Source organism: Thalassophryne amazonica, chromosome 10 (assembly GCF_902500255.1).
Source record: "Thalassophryne amazonica chromosome 10, fThaAma1.1, whole genome shotgun sequence".
NCBI lineage: Eukaryota > Metazoa > Chordata > Actinopteri > Batrachoidiformes > Batrachoididae > Thalassophryne > Thalassophryne amazonica.
In genome coordinates this window covers 71,913,419-71,933,816 of record NC_047112.1, presented here as the reverse complement: position 1 = coordinate 71,933,816, position 20,398 = coordinate 71,913,419, and the positions used below count along the sequence as shown (strand labels likewise).

At 40.5% G+C, this 20,398-nt stretch overlaps 1 protein-coding gene across 7 annotated transcripts in view; it reads right to left on the bottom strand.

Annotated features, from left to right (window-relative positions):
• The window catches only part of celf5a (cugbp, Elav-like family member 5a), a 788,658-nt gene extending 769,409 nt beyond the window's left edge, over window positions 1-19,249 (bottom strand). For all 7 annotated transcript variants that reach the window (XM_034180252.1, XM_034180251.1, XM_034180254.1 and 4 more), the window contains exon 1: window positions 18,742-19,249. In XM_034180252.1, coding sequence (XP_034036143.1) covers window positions 18,742-19,099 — 358 coding nt within the window. In that variant the 5' untranslated portion in view covers window positions 19,100-19,249. The remainder of the gene's footprint in view (window positions 1-18,741) is intronic.
• Between the last annotated feature and the right edge of the window lie 1,149 nt (window positions 19,250-20,398).

The following is a 20,398-nucleotide window of genomic DNA, read 5'->3' as shown; positions in this document are numbered from 1 at the left end:
CGCTTTCATACCTAAATGTGGTTGGTGTTTTGCATAAAGCATCCTCAAAGTCCCACAATTCTAAACCTCAATATGGAGAAACTGTCATAATGTAATCACATTTAAGGGGTACAAAGGTTTGTTTTAGACTTCTGTGACATATGTCACAGAGCTCAATCTGTAGGGAAATGCTCATTCTGTGAGACATGTCTAATGAGCTTTCTGCACTCTGTGTGACATGCTCAGAAGATGAGACAGAGAGAGAGAGAATAGGTGGGTTTCCATCTATCTATAAAGGATGATGTGTCTGTGTGTGTGTGTCTGTGTATGTGTCTATGGCTCGCATATCTCTCTGACTGTCAGATCGGCCTCAGCTTTCAGATGTGGCTTGTGCATGGCACGATGAGGTGCATCCTTTATTCTGAAAATTTTGAGGATTAATTTTCAAAACCTTTATTTTAAAGTCATCATCATTATTGGCACAAGGCGAAACTTTCTCATGCGTCAGCTTCGACATAGATCGTCGACAAAGATGAGTCACTCTCTGCCTTAAACAGATGTGCATCTGTTCTCACGTGTCAGCTTCGACAAAGATTGTCAACAAAGCTCCCACTTTTCGATAGTAATACATACTTCCTATCAGAGGTGGGAGTAAGTCACTGTCAAGTCATTCTCAAGTCATCAATCTGCAAGTCCCAAGTCAAGTCTCAAGTCAGCTGTCAGGCACTTGGTGGTCATTATGATTTCAGACTTGACTTGGGACTTGCTGATTCATGACTTGAGCCTGAGTGATGGTGACTTACTCCCACCTCTGCATCCTATGGGCTCTGTACTAGTTACACTTAAAATTGGAAAATTTAAAATAGTGAAATGAAAATTTGATTAATGGAAATAGGTTCATTAAAAAATTCCTCATATCAAAAAGGTTTTTATGCTCACATGAGGTGCTGTGATCAAAAAAGGGCATATTTTGCAAAACTGCAATGGAAATATTTTTTCTTCAGTTATAGGTCTAAAGAGTCACAAGACATTCTAAAATACACAGTGCGGTACATGTGGACAGAGGAAGGGACCAAGAGTTTCTCAAGCCTTATAAGAGAGAAACTTACAGCAATATTCGTTTTGAAGAAAAAAGAACAATGAAATACCAATATTTAGTTGCACATCCGTGACCATGACCACTGGAATGATGATCATCATCAGACAACAACACCCAGTAGTCACATAATATCACTCAGTGGAAACACTGTCATTTTGCAATTGTTTTGTTGACACTGAAATTATTGCATAAATTTTGTACAAATATGTAACGGAAACACACATATTCAGACATATCCTCAGCAAAGATTAAAAAGGGGTGTGGTCAGATGATGAAGCATGGCCAGCAGCATCTTCTTTTCAAGTAAACCAACAGTTACAGAGAAGGTAGTTGTTTCTTCTGGGGAAGTGGAGGTGGGGGGGGTATTGTTTAGGATGCATCACCTCAAAACCCTCATCATTCAAATGTTGCAGTGATGAACCTTCTGTAGCTTTTTTCAGCCTCCACAAAGGGTCTCAGTTCATCCACAGAGATCACTGAGGTCCAAACCCGAACTCTCAGTTGTAACCACATCCCCAGATTGTTCATTACTGCACAGAGCTCTAAGACAAGTTGTGTTTCTTCCTGCCCTCTTTCATTTGACAGGCCAATTGCTAAACTCTGTGTACTGAAGGTCATGAATTGAAATTGCAAGTGGTCAAATTTCCTTCATAGACAGATGTGTGCCAATAGTGTGTTGAGCAACATACAACCCCTGGCAAAAATTATGGAATCACCGGCCTCGGAGGATGTTCATTCAGTTGTTTAATTTTGTAGAAAAAAAGCAGATCACAGACATGACACAAAACTAAAGTCATTTCAAATGGCAACTTTCTGGCTTTAAGAAACACTATAAGAAATCAAGAAAAAAAGATTGTGGCAGTCAGTAATGGTTACTTTTTTAGACCAAGCAGAGGAAAAAAATATGGACTCACTCAATTCTGAGGAATAAATTATGGAATCACCCTGTAAATTTTCATCCCCAAAACTAACACCTGCATCAAATCACATCTGCTTGTTAGTCTGCATCTAAAAAGGAGTGATCACACCTTGGAGAGCTGTTGCACCAAGTGGACTGACATGAATCATGGCTCCAACACGAAAGATGTCAGTTGAAACAAAGGAGAGGATTATCAAACTCTTAAAAGAGGGTAAATCATCACGCAATGTTGCAAAAGATGTTGGTTGTTCACAGTCAGCTGTGTCTAAACTCTGGACCAAATACAAACAACATGGGAAGGTTGTTAAAGGCAAACATACTGGTAGACCAAGGAAGACATCAAAGCGTCAAGACAGAAAACCTAAAGCAATATGTCTCAAAAATCGAAAATGCACAACAAAACAAATGAGGAACGAATTGGAGGAAACTGGAGTCAACGTCTGTGACCGAACTGTAAGAAACCGCCTAAAGGAAATGGGATTTACATACAGAAAAGCTAAACGACAGCCATCATTAACACCTACACAGAAAAAAACAAGGATACAATGGGCTAAAGAAGAGCAATCGTGGACTGTGGATGACTGGATGAAAGTCATATTCAGTGATGAATCTCGAATCTGCATTGGGCAAGGTGATGATGCTGGAACTTTTGTTTGGTGCCGTTCCAATGAGATTTATAAAGATGACTGCCTGAAGACAACATGTAAATTTCCACAGTCATTGATGATATGGGGCTGCATGTCAGGTAAAGGCACTGGGGAGATGGCTGTCATTACATCATCAATAAATGCACAAGTTTACGTTGATATTTTGGACACTTTTCTGATGTTTAAGGATGATGAAATCATTTTTCAAGAAGATAATGCATCTTGCCATAGAGCAAAAACTGTGAAAACATTCCTTGCAAAAAGACACATAGGGTCAATTTCATGACATAGGGTCAATGTCAACGAGCAGATGTGATTTGATGCAGGTGTTAGTTTTGGGGATGGAAATTTACAGGGTGATTCCATAATTTATTCCTCAGAATTGAGTGAGTCCATATTTTTTTCCTCTGCTTGGTCTAAAAAAGTAACCATTACTGACTGCCACAATCTTTTTTCCTTGATTTCTTATAGTGTTTCTTAAAGCCAGAAAGTTGCCATTTGAAATGACTTTAGTTTTGTGTCATGTCTGTGATCTGCTTTTTTTCTACAAAATTAAACAACAGAATGAACATCCTCCGAGGCCGGTGATTCCATAATTTTTGCCAGGGGTTGTATAAAGCATCACTAACAGTATGTTTGAATTTAAAGTGTATCATTAAGTGGTACTGTTGCTTGATGGGGGAGGGGGGCAATGATCACTCAAAAAATTGGATGAGTCAGGTCAATTTTGGGCAAGCTCTCCATTCAGTAAATACATGGAGCCCCAACTACATGAAAATAAATTATACTGCATGGATGTCCTGGATGTACAACATATATTTAATGTATGGAAAACATCCATTTAAATGACATGAAATTTCAGCTGCAACTTTTTTTAAAATGTAAAAAATATGAAGGGACTAAAAGATTGTGAAGGGGCAACTTCAGCTCAGGTGCCAGATCATTTGTCCATTAACTAATCCTCAATTTTGCCCTGAGTGTCAAAGTGTCCCTGTACATGATGCTCAACCTTGGGGCACATTATCCTCACCGATCAACTCCACAGAGGCAAAGTATAATCTGTTTAAAATAAATGTCTTCTCACTAAATTTAGGAATTTTAGAAAAATAGTTTCATAAACCAAAAATTGTAGTCAGACAAAATCTATGTGTGATTTCAGGATCGGTAGAATACCAGAGATTACAAGAACATAAGAACTAGAGGAGTGCACTTATGTGGAGATAACAAAATCTCGAGAAATGTTTGAGATGGAAAAAAAATTCTGTGGACAACTTTTGTTATTATTATTATTATTATTACATTTAAGTAAGAAATCAGAAAGATATTTTTGTGAAACCTTTAACTTTTCAAAAGTTTTTTTTAACGATTTATTGTATGTTATTTATTCCACTTGTAATAAGTGTAGCTTATTCGTAGCTTTGGAGGCCAGGCTGGGCGAATTGGAGACTCGGCTCCGCACCGTGGAAAATTCTACAGCTAGCCAGGCCCCTGTAGTCGGTGCGGACCAAGGTAGCTTAGCCGCCGTTAGTTACCCCCTGGCAGATCCCGAGCAGCCGGGAAAGCAGGCTGACTGGGTGACTGTGAGGAGGAAGCGTAGCCCTAAACAGAAGCCCCGTGTACACCGCCAACCCGTTCACATCTCTAACTGTTTTTCCCCACTCGACGACACACCCGCCGAGGATCAAACTCTGGTTATTGGCGACTCTGTTTTGCGAAATGTGAAGTTAGCGACACCAGCAACCATAGTCAATTGTCTTCTGGGGGCCAGAGCAGGCGACATTGAAGGAAATTTGAAACTGCTGGCTAAGGCTAAGCGTAAATTTGGTAAGATTGTAATTCACGTCGGCAGTAATGACACCCGGTTACGCCAATCGGAGGTCACTAAAATTAACATTAAATCGGTGTGTAACTTTGCAAAAACAATGTCGGACTCTGTAGTTTTCTCTGGGCCCCTCCCCAATCAGACCGGGAGTGACATGTTTAGCCGCATGTTCTCCTTGAATTACTGGCTGTCTGAGTGGTGTCCAAAAAATGAGGTGGGCTTCATAGATAATTGGCAAAGCTTCTGGGAAAAACCTGGTCTTGTTAGGAGAGACAGCATCCATCCCACTTTGGATGGAGCAGCTCTCATTTCTAGAAATCTGGCTAATTTTCTTAAATCCTCCAAACCGTGACTATCCAGGGTTGGGACCAGGAAGCAGAGTTGTAGTCTTACCCACCTCTCTGCAGCTTCTCTCCCCCTGCCATCCCCTCATTACCCCATCCCCGTAGAGACGGTGCCTGCTCCCAGACTACCAATAACCAGCAAAAATCTATTTAAGCATAAAAATTCAAAAAGAAAAAATAATATAGCACCTTCAACTGCACCACAGACTAAAACAGTTAAATGTGGTCTATTAAACATTAGGTCTCTCTCTTCTAAGTCCCTGTTGGTAAATGATATAATAATTGATCAACATATTGATTTATTCTGCCTTACAGAAACCTGGTTACAGCAGGACGAATATGTTAGTTTAAATGAGTCAACACCCCCGAGTCACACTAACTGTCAAAATGCTCGTAGCACGGGCCGGGGTGGAGGATTAGCAGCAATCTTCCATTCCAGCTTATTAATTAATCAAAAACCCAGACAGAGCTTTAATTCATTTGAAAGCTTGACTCTTAGTCTTGTCCATCCAAATTGGAAGTCCCAAAAAACAGTTTTATTTGTTATTATCTATCGTCCACCTGGTCGTTACTGTGAGTTTCTCTGTGAATTTTCAGACCTTTTGTCTGACTTAGTGCTTAGCTCAGATAAGATAATTATAGTGGGCGATTTTAACATCCACAAAGATGCTGAGAATGACAGCCTCAACACTGCATTTAATCTATTAGTGAGTCCACCCACCACTTTAATCATATCTTAGATCTTGTTCTGACTTATGGTATGGAAATAGAAGACTTAACAGTATTCCCTGAAAACTCCCTTCTGTCTGATCATTTCTTAATAACATTTACATTTACTCTGATGGACTACCCAGCAGTGGGGAATAAGTTTCATTACACTAGAAGTCTTTCAGAAAGCGCTGTAACTAGGTTTAAGGATATGATTCCTTCTTTATGTTCTCTAATGCCATATACCAACACAGTGCAGAGTAGCTACCTAAACTCTGTAAGTGAGATAGAGTATCTCGTCAATAGTTTTACATCCTCATTGAAGACAACTTTGGATGCTGTAGCTCCTCTAAAAAAGAGAGCCTTAAATCAGAAGTGCCTGACTCCGTGGTATAACTCACAAACTCGTAGCTTAAAGCAGATAACCCGTAAGTTGGAGAGGAAATGGCGTCTCACTAATTTAGAAGATCTTCACTTAGCCTGGAAAAAGAGTCTGTTGCTCTATAAAAAAAGCCCTCCGTAAAGCTAGGACATCTTTCTACTCATCACTAATTGAAGAAAATAAGAACAACCCCAGGTTTCTTTTCAGCACTGTAGCCAGGCTGACAAAGAGTCAGAGCTCTATTGAGCTGAGTATTCCATTAACTTTAACTAGTAATGACTTCATGACTTTCTTTGCTAACAAAATTTTAACTATTAGAGAAAAAATTACTCATAACCATCCCAAAGACGTATCGTTATCTTTGGCTGCTTTCAGTGATGCCGGTATTTGGTTAGACTCTTTCTCTCCGATTGTTCTGTCTGAGTTATTTTCATTAGTTACTTCATCCAAATCATCAACATGTTTATTAGACTCCATTCCTACCAGGCTGCTCAAGGAAGCCCTACCATTATTTAATGCTTCGATCTTAAATATGATCAATCTATCTTTGTTAGTTGGCTATGTACCACAGGCTTTTAAGGTGGCAGTAATTAAACCATTACTTAAAAAGCCATCACTTGACCCAGCTATCTTAGCTAATTATAGGCCAATCTCCAACCTTCCTTTTCTCTCAAAAATTCTTGAAAGGGTAGTTGTAAAACAGCTAACTGATCATCTGCAGAGGAATGGTCTATTTGAAGAGTTTCAGTCAGGTTTTAGAATTCATCATAGTACAGAAACAGCATTAGTGAAGGTTACAAATGATCTTCTTATGGCCTCGGACAGTGGACTCATCTCTGTGCTTGTTCTGTTAGACCTCAGTGCTGCTTTTGATACTGTTGACCATAAAATTTTATTACAGAGATTAGAGCATGCCATAGGTATTAAAGGCACTGCGCTGCGGTGGTTTGAATCATATTTGTCTAATAGATTACAATTTGTTCATGTAAATGTGGAATCTTCGTCACAGACTAAAGTTAATTATGGAATTCCACAAGGTTCTGTGCTAGGAACAAGTTTATTCACTTTATACATGCTTCCCTTAGGCAGTATTATTAGACGGTATTGCTTAAATTTTCATTGTTACGCAGATGATACCCAGCTTTATCTATCCATGAAGCCAGAGGACACACACCAATTAGCTAAACTGCAGGATTGTCTTACAGACATAAAGACATGGATGACCTCTAATTTCCTACTTTTAAACTCAGATAAAACTGAAGTTATTGTACTTGGCCCCACAAATCTTAGAAACATGGTGTCTAACCAGATCCTTACTCTGGATGGCATTACCCTGACCTCTAGTAATACTGTGAGAAATCTTGGAGTCATTTTTGATCAGGATATGTCATTCAAAGCGCATATTAAACAAATATGTAGGACTGCTTTTTTGCATTTACGCAATATCTCTAAAATCAGAAAGGTCTTGTCTCAGAGTGATGCTGAAAAACTAATTCATGCATTTATTTCCTCTAGGCTGGACTATTGTAATTCATTATTATCAGGTTGTCCTAAAAGTTCCCTAAAAAGCCTTCAGTTAATTCAAAATGCTGCAGCTAGAGTACTGACGGGGACTAGAAGGAGAGAGCATATCTCACCCATATTGGCCTCTCTTCATTGGCTTCCTGTTAATTCTAGAATAGAATTTAAAATTCTTCTTCTTACTTATAAGGTTTTGAATAATCAGGTCCCATCTTATCTTAGGGACCTCGTAGTACCATATCACCCCAATAGAGCGCTTCGCTCTCAGACTGCAGGCTTACTTGTAGTTCCTAGGGTTTGTAAGAGTAGAATGGGAGGCAGAGCCTTCAGCTTTCAGGCTCCTCTCCTGTGGAACCAGCTCCCAATTCAGATCAGGGAGACAGACACCCTCTCTACTTTTAAGATTAGGCTTAAAACTTTCCTTTTTGCTAAAGCTTATAGTTAGGGCTGGATCAGGTGACCCTGAACCATCCCTTAGTTATGCTGCTATAGACGTAGACTGCTGGGGGGTTCCCATGATGCACTGTTTCTTTCTCTTTTTGCTCTGTATGCACCACTCTGCATTTAATCATTAGTGATCGATCTCTGCTCCCCTCCACAGCATGTCTTTTTCCTGGTTCTCTCCCTCAGCCCCAACCAGTCCCAGCAGAAGACTGCCCCTCCCTGAGCCTGGTTCTGCTGGAGGTTTCTTCCTGTTAAAAGGGAGTTTTTCCTTCCCACTGTAGCCAAGTGCTTGCTCACAGGGGGTCGTTTTGACCGTTGGGGTTTTACATAATTATTGTATGGCCTTGCCTTACAATATAAAGCGCCTTGGGGCAACTGTTTGTTGTGATTTGGCGCTATATAAAAAAAATTGATTGATTGATTGATTGATTGATTCCACTTCATTTTCACGTGTCATTTTGTCATTTTTCCTCTCTCCATACCGTTGCATATAATTTGCATGATGAAAGAACATACGAGGTCTATTAGTAAAGTATCCGACCTTATTACTTTTTTCAAAAACCATATGGATTTGAATCACGTGTGATTGCGTCAGACAAGCTTGAACCCTCGTGCGCATGCGTCAGTTTTTCCACGCCTGTCGGTTGCGTCATTCGCCTGTGAGCAGGCTTTGAGTGAGGAGTGGTCCACCCCCTCGGCAGATTTTCATTGTCAGGAAATGACGGAATGATTTGGGCTTTTTTTCCATCAGACTTTTTTCAGAAACTGTTAGAGACTGGCAGCTGGAAACCATTAGAAAAATTTATCTGGCTTTCGGTGAAAATTTTACGGGCTTCACAGAGAATAAGGACTGTTACTACAGCTTTAAGGATGGCTTTAAGGACGCTCGGCGCGCCGTGCTCCGTGCCACCATTGAGAGCCACAAACCACCGGATCATTTCTAAACGGATGGCTCTGTGGAGCCGGGACCATCGTGTGCACTTTCTCTGGTTATCACAAGAGCTGGATAACAACCATTTTCCGGCAGATTTCACTTTTAACAAGAGATTTTGTCATGGAAAGCCGAGCGGAGGCTTCGCGCGTCACAACCGATTTGCTGATGGAGCGAGACAAAGGAACACTTCCGTTTTGGTCTCACAGGACGGCTTTGAAATGGCGTTCAGACAGCTGTCGGTGGTTTTTCCATCGAGTGATTATCCAAAAAATTGTGGATGTGCCTGGACATGCCAGAACATGTCCCATGAGGCTTCATCATGGCATTGCTGTGCGCCATGCGGCACCGCCGCGACGTGCGAAGCCTCCGCTCCTCTTTCCATGACAAAAACTCCTGTAACAGTGGAATGTGCCATTCATTTCCAAACTGGACGCTGTGTTTTATCCGGGGTGTCGTCTGACTAGCACAGGAATTCTGAAAAGACGTGGACATCAGCACTTTTTCGGCACATTGAGACAGACGTGCGGAGGAATTTTATGTCATCAGCACTGTTGTCTCACACTGCAGCTGCTAGATGTAAATATATTAGAGGTGGAAAGGACTAGATTAGTGGGATCCTTTGGACAAGGTCTGAAATCCTGCCTGCTGCTACTGGCATGAAGCAAATCTTTTCCCTCCTGCAGTTATATATTAAAAATAGGCCCATATTATTTTTTCTGCTCAAATTTCAGTAGGAGAGATTTTATCTAAATGAAGACAGAATTACAGTGACATCACAGCAGTGCAAATGATTCTGTGATGACTGTAACGATAAATAAATGTTATGCATTCTGTTATTTGAAAAGTTTTGTGCTGGTTCTTGTCGTGAGTTTGTTAAAGTTTGATAAAGTTGTGTCCATAAGTGATTGTGATGTCATAATGAAGAAGTAACACACTGCACCATGAGTGAATGGTTCCAACTAATGGTTGGGATCAAAACTATCACATTTTTGTACGATATTTCCATTGTACAAGTTACACCTGTTGCAGGCAGTCTGCTCTGTGTTAGCCTGATCCTGTCAGATCGCAGAAGCTAAGCAGTGTGGGACCTGGTAGTACTTGGATGGGAGACCTCTTTGGAACACCAACAGCTGTGTGTGTTTATCCAGGTAAAGCTGAAGTTGCGTCAGAAAGTGAATCCAGCGCACAACTTGTGCCAAATACCAATGTGGATCTCTCTGTATCCGCTGTAGCGACCCCACACTCATATACAAGTCACACCATAGTATAAGTTGCACCTTTTCTCTATATTATCAGCTCTTTAAATTGGATTTTTCTGCATTAATGTGACATACTTTTTATTATAGAATAGAATAGTTGGCTATTATTAGCTTTTATTCTTTTATTATTGGAGTTTCTTTTGATTGCTTTGATTCCTGGTAAAGTCTTATATTCACCTTATTCAGGAAGTCAGGGTGGGCGGCTCCATTTTGTCAACCATCTTCCAGTTTGCCACTGCATCTGATGATTAGCTATGAGGGAACACAGTACACTAGATGTTTTGAACATGGAAAGGAGAGATCTGAGTGCTGTGGGCCAGCATTTAACTTCTTCCCTCCTCTGGTGCTGGTTAAAGGTGCTGAATTTGAAAAATCCACACAAATGTCCCTATGTCTATTCTTTTCATTTTATGGAGAAAAAACCCACACCACTGCATCCTTACCCAGAGAAATTGCTGGACTACAACGCTCCATTGAAGAAGCCACGGCAGATGCTAGTGAGACAAATAAGTAAGCTGTGTTTGTAGCGTTAGCTGCTATCTTATTTATTCATTTTCTGCAGTTTGATACAACCAAGCACTGCATGAAATAACACCATATGCATATTAACGTTACGTAATCTTGGCATTATGGTGATACTACTTGTCTGGTAGTATTTTAACTTGATTGTGCTTTTATACGATGCGAAGTTCATTGTTCCTCGTAGCCAAGCAGTCCACGCTGAGTGACAACACAAAGTAGTTAAAAATAATCGAGGGCCACTTTTTCATGTTATCTTCTCACTCTGTTATGACCCGTGTGTGAGCCAGGGTCGTTCCCATTGAGCTTTTCAAAAAGGTTTTTGTTTCTACCCATGGAATGACTTCTATTGTTCTATATTGAAAACACCACTTAGCGGAAATGAAAATGCCTCTGTTGCAAAAGTGGACGGGGCTGAATAAGGTGAATAAGCAGTCATTATAGTTATTATTAGTAGTAAAGTGTGTGATTTTTTGATATACAAGTCGCACCGGAATAGAAGTTGTAGGACCTCACAAACTAGTATAAGTAAATAAATAATTAAATATATTTTTTAAATGTGAGTCATACTCCAGAAATTATGGTACTTTCTGACTTGCCGTCTTCACTTAGTGTTGTCACTCACTGCATTTACTGTTGCCATGGTAAACACAGATTTCAGGCTTCATGAATATGCTTGAATACTCATGAGTTATTTTGAACTGACCATGTGTGGTTGAATGTGGGCATGTACAGGGTGGATATGAGGCACATCCACATGTGCACAAGTCCAGGTAGTAGACATTGACAAAAAAGATTTTGCTTGCAGGTGATATGGACTGATTTAAGGGCCCCTTCACACATAGTACGAATAAGTACAACTCAGGGCAACTCATGGCAGAACAGCTCTTATGAGTGAACCACGAAAACATCGAGCTGATGGGCAGGTGTGCACGATGCCGCAGTGAAGGTTCGTGCACACGGGAACACAGTTTGAGCAACTGTGCGATGTGGTTACACATTGCACAGCTGCTGTGAAAAAAATTTAAAAATACATGCTGCGATGGTTTTATGCATGCGGGAACACACTCCACGATGTGTAACCACGTTGCACAGCTGCTGTGAAAATAAAAAAATAAATAAAATTACATGCCACCCACGGGATTCGAACCTGCACTTTCCAAAAGCTCTGATTGCCAGTCAGAAACTTTACCAATGAGTGACCATCGCTGTGTGAAAGGTGTGGGAAAATACCTGATATCAAGAAGGACATGGATGTATTTAACAAAAAATAAAACCAAGCACCATATAAAAACACCGCACTCTTATCAAGCAGACAATACAAACATGATCCATCTGTTCCTCTGTAGATGACCCATGGTCACAGACATACAGTCATGAAATGATATGAATGAGAAGCAGGGCGCTCTTATCATGTTCACATCTGCTGGCGGTGTGTTCAGCCAGTCCCGCACGCATGTCCTGCCCGACACGCATGTCTTGTGGATGGCACATCGCAGGACAGACACCGCATCACGTGGAACAGAGCTCACGTGGGTGACGTGACATTCAGATAACCCACTGCGTGTTATGATCTGACGGTCCCTTTTATCTGGGTTAGTCTGTCAATGTGCACGGCGTGCGCTTGCCCACTGCAGCCCATTGCAACAGAGATATATGTTTCTATGTATGTCCACATGATGACAGCAAGCAGACACACGCGCATCACAATGGACAGTTGTTAGTTTATGTCCATCCAAACACGGTACATATTCTCCAGCTGGGACATCCAGATCCACAGATCTCCACAGCTGCTCCTGTTAGCGGATACACCCCCTGTCAGTTAAGCGCACACACCAACATGTCACTGTGTCTGTTTGCAAAGCCACACTTGTGGGACACTTAGACAAATTTCACATCCAGCTCGACAGTGATTGTCTGCTGACTGTTGTCGTGCTAACAGTGCGAATGGCCACACATTTTCTAAGTGCCATGGGAGCGGTGTTAGATGTTAGTGCGTGTCACCTGGAATTTGGCTGACACCTGTCGTGAGAGGGTTCGATGGGTTCTCACAGCACACACTCCGTCTTTCAGCTGCTGGTGTGTCCAAATAGTTGTAGCAATAGGTGTATGAGGCATTAGAGGCAGCTATGCTTTTACACGTATTGCATACGATTCCTGCTTCATGCGCACTTTGACCAAATTCGCACTGTGTGGGAAGGGGCCCTAAGTCTGGTGTGTTTACATTCGTTCACCATCTTTGGCTTTTGTTCATGTGTATACTTTTTGTATGAATCCAGCATAGTGTTTTACAGATGAGGCCACACCTCAGTTTTCTAAACTCAAATGGCGAATATAAAACTATTTGTTTTCATTGATTTAAGAAAAGGTAAAACCACCTCATCTAATTTATGAGAAAAAAACTTATATGACCTTATAATATAATAATTTAAACATTTTTCATTCATTCACAATATTCTTGAAACAATCTGACTTATAGAGCTTTGTTTTGATTATTGCTATCAAAAAAATATGAGAGTTTAGCTGACTTATTTCTTTTAAGCATGTAGTTCTATTTAAAAGATCTCTAATTATGTAATTTATTCCTTTACAGTACATTTTATCACTGTGATTGTTCATCTTTAGATCTGTAACAAATAAATGAAATAAAACTTTTTTGAATACACTGTTATCATAAACAGGTCACTCTGGTGGTGCAGCTTAGCTAAAATTTTCATAAAAATTGTTCATTTTGTGATAAAAGCATGGAATTTGGCACACATATTCTAAATTAACTGATGTTTCTTTTCAGATATGGAGCCATCCTGGAGCTGACCTCTAATGAGCTACAGGGGTCAGTAAATAATTACACAGGGGTCAAAATGTTAAAATGCTCCAGTCATGTTGAAAACTATACCACATTATTTGTCTGATCATAGCAATTCCAAAAAAGGTATAGTTTGGACTATCTATGACTGAATTCCATGGAGTTATGGGGTAAAAACAGCAAAAATGGTGACAAAGATCAGTTTCAGTTTGTACAGGGGTCAAAAGTTAAACTTGCTCCAATTTTGGTTAAAAAAAAAAATGATGCAAATTATTGGTTAATAGCATTTTAAAAAGGAATACTTTGTACCACCTGTCATGCTTAGTTATCATGTTACAGGGTAACATATGTCATAAGTCATTGAATCCAGTGGACATCAACCTTGTTTGACCTTTATACTTTGGAGACCAAGCATTCAACACAGTCAAAACTATTCCATTTATTAATCCTTTTATTTGAACCAATAATTTGCATCATTTTTTACCAAAATTGAAGCAACTTTAACTTTTGACTCCTGTACAAACTGGAACTGATCTTTGTCACCATTTTTGCTGTTTTTACCCCATAACTCCTGATCATTCAGTCATAGATGGTCTAAACTATACCTTCTTGGAAAAGTTATAATCAGACAAATATTGTGGTATAATGATTGGAGAATTTGTAAATTTTTACCCCTGTGTAATTCTTTATTGACCCCTGTAGCTCATTAGAGGTCAGCTCCAGGATGACTCCATATCTGAAAATAAACAGTTAATTTAGAATATATGTGCCAAATTCCATGCTTTTATCACAAAATGAACACTTGTTTTGCTATGCCGCCCCACTACTTTTTTTTCTTTTTGTTTTTTTGGTGTTATTCCAGTGCAGTAATAGCTTATATGCCTGTACTCTCCTCATTTATGCTCTGCAGGGTCACAAAATGTGGAGGTAAATGTGGTATCATGCAGTGAACATGGTAATGAAATGATGGATTTAAATCAGAAGCATATAAAGCAACTGTTAAAGCAGCATAAGCATCTGTGAATGTCTGAATGATGATAAACCTGTTCCTTTTTCTTTGAGGGGGAGCTCAACCCAAATAGCTTGAGCAAGTTATTTGCCTCCCTTAGTTTAATACGAGTTTTTTTTTATTAAAAAAACTGGATTAATTTATAGAAAAATAACTCATGACCTACAATAATGTAATAATTTTAAATATTTTTAATAAATCCCCAATATACTTTAAATATTCTCAAAAAATTATTTGAATCAACAAAACAAATTAAATATATAATTTTCTTATTTCTATGTGAGATTTGTGTGGTTTTAATGGTGTAAAATGTTAATGCTAATAATTCAGTCTTTCATTTATTTATTTTATGCAGTTTTTCTGGGTCTGGGTCACAATGGCAGCAGACAAAGCAGCTCATTCCACACTTTCCTGTTCTGGGCCACTTCCTGTAAGGGTAATATCTGACTGGGCTGCGACAGCCTGCGAACGGCACAGCGGGAAAATTCACGCACTTCGGAATGATGTTTGCAGCCTTTTACTGTCCCCTCACATCAGTCACATGGCAGTGCTTGATTTTTGAACAGATCAAAAAATTCATGAGATAAACTCCCTCACCAAATCTTTTTTTTGGGGGGGGGGGGGGGTCTATACCCCCTCACCACATATAATCTCTGTGACTCAGAATGTGTGCAGCAACATGTGAAACAACTTGTGAGAAGCTGACACACACTAAAAAAGCAACCGCTGTCTCAGCGTGAAAAATTGATGTAACAATTTGCATAGATTTTTTTCAGTTATTTCAACTTTCAACTGAGTTTACAACACAAGACTTCTCCAGTTAAGATGAAATAACTTTAGTTAAATTAAATAATTTTTTTAAAAAAATCTATGCAAATTGTTACATCACTTTTTCTTGTTGAGACAGTGGTTCTTTTTTAGAGTGCACATTTCCTTTTATTTGATCAGAGAGGAACAGTGCTTCTGGAAGTAGCTGAACAACTCCAGCAACTTCCAGCCACCCAGCACCCACCAGCTGTGCACGCACATGTGTTGGCTGGATGCATCCTGTGCAGCCACGAATGAGGTGCTCAAACCGGATTATCGTGTTTACCTCTTTTTATTTATTTATTCATTTTCTGAGGACAGAAGTAGAAATTAAGTTTAGTGCTGCTGGCTGGGGGCCACAAGCTGGGCTCGTCATGCTGGACAGACGATGTCAGCACTCTGGTTTCATTGTTTATATTATTTTATCAGAGCACTTCCAAAAGATCATGATGCCTGTGTAGCCTGTCGTGCCACAAAGGAGCCCTGCCATCTAATGGAACTATGTTTTATGCATGGCCCACCTGTGAACACAAAGTCTGGCTGTGCACGCACTCTAGATGCGACCCGTCCAGCCACAGAGGATCCACACAAACCGGATTTACTGTTTTGCTCTTTTTTATTTATTTACTTTTCTGAGAACCACAGCCTAATGCTGCGGGCTGGCGGCGGCCCTCTTGCACGCAGGGACAGCACGCAGCCTCATCAATATTCACCTGTGGGGTAAATGGTAAATGGTAAATGGACTGCATTTATATAGCGTTTTTCCATCTGCATCAGACGCTCAAAGCGCTTTACAATCATGCCTCACATTCACCCCGATGTCAGGGTGCTGCCATACAAGGCGCTCACTACACACCGGGAGCAATAGGGGATTAAAGGCTAAAGTTTAACAACACATAAAACAGAATGAAAAGTTAAACGTCTCAAATAAAAAAAAAAATATGGTATAAGAATTTGCATCAAAACTTTTGTGTATTTGTGTTTATATGTGTGTGTGTGTGTGTGTGTGTGTGTGTGTGTGTGTGTGTGTGTGTGTGTGTGTGTGTGTGTGTGTGTGTGTGTGTGTGTGTGTGTGTGTGTGTGTGTGTGTGTGTGTGAGACACATGAGCTGCTTACTTTTAATTGTATTTATTTATTTATTGTTCAGTTCCTATTCCTGTATACCATGGTATCGTTTTGTAAGATATACTCAACAAAAATATAAACGCAACACTTTTGGTTTTGCTCCCATTTTGTATGAGATGAACTCAAAGATCTAAAACTTTTTCCACATACACAATATCACCATTTCCCTCAAATATTGTTCACAAACCAGTCTAAATCTGTGATAGTGAGCACTTCTCCTTTGCTGTGATAATCCATCCCACCTCACAGGTGTGCCATACCAAGATGCTGATTAGACACCATGATTAGTGCACAGGTGTGCCTTAGACTGCCCACAATAAAAGGCCACTCTGAAAGGTGCAGTTTTGTTTTATTGGGGGGGATACCAGTCAGTATCTGGTGTGACCACCATTTGCCTCATGCAGTGCAACACATCTCCTTCGCATCATCCGTGAAGAGAACACCTCTCCAGTGTGCCAAACGCCAGCGAATGTGAGCATTTGCCCATTCAAGTCGGTTACGACGACGAACTGGAGTCAGGTCGAGACCCCGATGAGGACGACGAGCATGCAGATGAGCTTCCCTGAGACAGTTTCTGACAGTTTGTGCAGATATTCTTTGGTTATGCAAACCAATTGTTTCAGCAGCTGTCCGAGTGGCTGGTCTCAGACGATCTTGGAGGTGAACGTGCTGGATGTGGAGGTCCTGGGCTGGTGTGGTTACACGTGGTCTGCGGTTGTGAGGCTGGTTGGATGTACTGCCAAATTCTCTGAAACGACTTTGGAGACGGTTTATGGTAGAGAAATGAACATTCAATACACGAGCAACAGCTCTGGTTGACATTCCTGCTGTCAGCATGCCAATTGCACACTCCCTCAAATCTTGCAACATCTGTGGCATTGTGCTGTGTGATAAAACTGCACCTTTCAGAGTGGCCTTTTATTGTGGGCAGTCTAAGGCACACCTGTGCACTAATCATGGTGTCTAATCAGCATCTTGATATGGCACACCTGTGAGGTGGGATGGATTATCTCAGCAAAGGAGAAGTGCTCACTATCACAGATTTAGACTGGTTTGTGAACAATATTTGAGGGAAATGGTGATATTGTGTATGTGGAAAAAGTTTTAGATCTTTGAGTTCATCTCATACAAAATGGGAGCAAAACCAAAAGTGTTGCGTTTATATTTTTGTTGAGTGTATATACAAAACTGCTCACAATCCCAAAAACTGTAGCGTTATCATGATAAGTAGGCTGCACAGAATTCTAGGACAACTAAGAAATGATGATAAAGCACGTTTGTGTGTTAATGTATTAATTTATTTGCTCTTGATCACATTATATATTTCAAATTAATGAAAAGAATCTCATGAATGAACAAAATACTTCAGACTATTTAATTCAAGTATGTTTTAGTTCACTGACTTATGAATTAAATAGCTTCATGGATTAAGGGAATCCTTTGAGTTCAACCTGTTCATCTGGATTTGAAGTTAAGGTTAATGGAATTATTGTGGCTCAGTGTTGCCAAATATGCCAAAATACCTCCTGTTGTTCTCAGGAGGAGCCTCTTTAGCCAACCTCAATCTTGGGCAAATACATGAGATCAGGAAACAAAGGCACTTTGAAGTTGGAGAACATATGATGATGATGATGATGATGATGACGTGTGCATAGCGTGATTACGTGTGTGTGCGTGGGGGGGTTCTTCTCAAAGGTACCTTCCAGACCAGGACTGTGGTTTGTGCCGCAATAACCAACTTCATTATGGCGAAAGTTGTGACGACGCGCGTGGATTTGCGTCCTCTCCCTCTAGCGCCCTGCGCGCGCAGCATCCGTGGCCCGCGCTCCTCCTGCGCGCGGCGACGCTCGTCGTTTGGTGACAGTTTTTTTTTTTTTTTTTTTTTTATTCCCCCCTCCGTCCTGGCGGTGCTGAACTGATTTCGGCGCTGGTCTGCTCCATTCGCAGGAGATGTTAAAAGAAAGCATGTGGATGAATAAATGATGCGAGAGATGGGACTGCCAGAGCCGACTCTTTAAAAATGCATCCTGTCCATGCGTCCCTGTCCCACTTAGCGGGCGTTCACAAAACGCATTGATTTTATTTGATTTTACTTATTTATTTATTTATTGAATTACGGTTTCACATATATTTATTCAAATTGGAAGTGAGAACAGCTTTGGGGAAAATCCCATTTTTCTCAGAATGGCATCCAAATGAATATGAAATATTGGAGAAAATGCAGAAAGGCAAACACTAAGGCACACTGAACGTACTTGGACTGTGTGAAACAGTGCAAAAATAAGAAGCGACAAACTGGCTGCGCGCGCATTATTACGCACATTACTGCGCAAATAATAATAAAAAGAAGAATAAAATGTATCCCTCAGGTATTAAACGAGAATTGTTAAGATGTGCGTGGATCTGGTGTGCGTTACCTTTGTGCATGCCGGTGTATCGGTCCTTGAGAACTGTCAGTTCGTGGATTTTCCCAAACTGTTCAAACAGAGGTTTCAGGTCTTTTTCCTCCAAGTTCCGCGGAATCTGTCCGATAAACAGCTTAATGGCATCTTGGTCTTTCATGTTGCCGCTCTCCGGATGAATGGAAATGGGTTCTGACCCGTTCATGGGTTTCTGAAATGTGATCTGAGGGTACTGGTGCTGGTGTGGGATAAGAAGTAGTGGTGGTTGGGTCGGTGGCGCCCCCGGTCCGATGAAAACCAGGCTGGAGTGAGCGGGCTGGGGCTGCTGTGGATGGTGCTGCCTTCTTGTTTCAGTCTGAGTGAATCTGGCCATTCTCAGCTGAGAGCAGAGTGGATAATAATGACAACACACACACGCACAACACACACACACACACACACACACACACACACACGCTGTGAGAGAGCAAGCAGTCAGCTGGAAACCTGCAGGCTGACTTTCTATCCGACACACAACGCACACGCACACGCGGCACGAGGAGGCAGAGGGGGCTGATCGCGGCACAAGACGCGCGCAAGAGCGATATTACGCGCTCTGCAGCGACACCCAGAGTCAATTATCCAGTATTTCAACTCCGAGGAGGATTTGTGCCAAAGAGGCTGACGTGCGTAACTTTCAGGGGGGAAAACTTCAAAGCATTTTACCTTCTAAAAAAATGGGTGGATAAGGAATTCTAAATGAGTTATAGGAACACATGGATATAAATATACTTACAGTGGTTAAAATATTGCAACAAAGTGCAAACTACAAAATATATAACAACAGGCGTCAGAACTCAGATGAAACTTAATATTATCACCAGCAATCGTGTAAGTAAAATGCAAGAAGGTCTTAATATTTCCAATTTCGTTGTAACCTCACGTGCAAAGACAATAAAGACTGTTCTATTCTATCTGCACAATGCAATAATAATCAGAAGGATTTAGAGCATTTTTAAGCAAAACCTTTGAAGAGCTCTATATTTAATAACATAAAAACAACATACAGTGCAAACATGTGATAAAAGCCTACATTTACAGCTAAAATACAATAGAAAAAAATGAAAAAAATAAAACTAGCTCAAACTACAAACTAATTCTAAGCAGTGGAAATGGGGATTATTCCTAGGCATTAAAACGGACGCGTTTAGTGCTGGCAGTTAACCTACTGTGTTGTCATGAAGTGACCAAAAGGTACAACTCTAACATTCATGCACACTGATGTGCAAAGAGTGCATTTAGTCATGCATTCATTTTCTACCTGTGCCAGACCCTTTAATTGTTTATTCCACTCTTGTCCATCAGTCATCAGGTAAGAAGTGAGGTCCACCCTGGACAGGCTTCCAGTCTGTTGCAGGCCCACATAAAGACAGACAAACATATTCACAGCCAATTTTAAAGTGTCCCACAAATTATACACAGAAAGGATCAGGTGGGAAGCGAGCCCATGACCTTCAATGCTGTGAGGAAACAGTGCTCACCACTAAGCTGCAGTTTTATCAACTTTAATATGCTTAAATCATTTGAAAAATGAAAAGAAAGCTGCTAATTATCTAGTATTTTAAATAGTGTGTGAGATTTTTTTTTCACCATTAAAAATACATCATTTGTTATGAGATGCTAAATCTACATA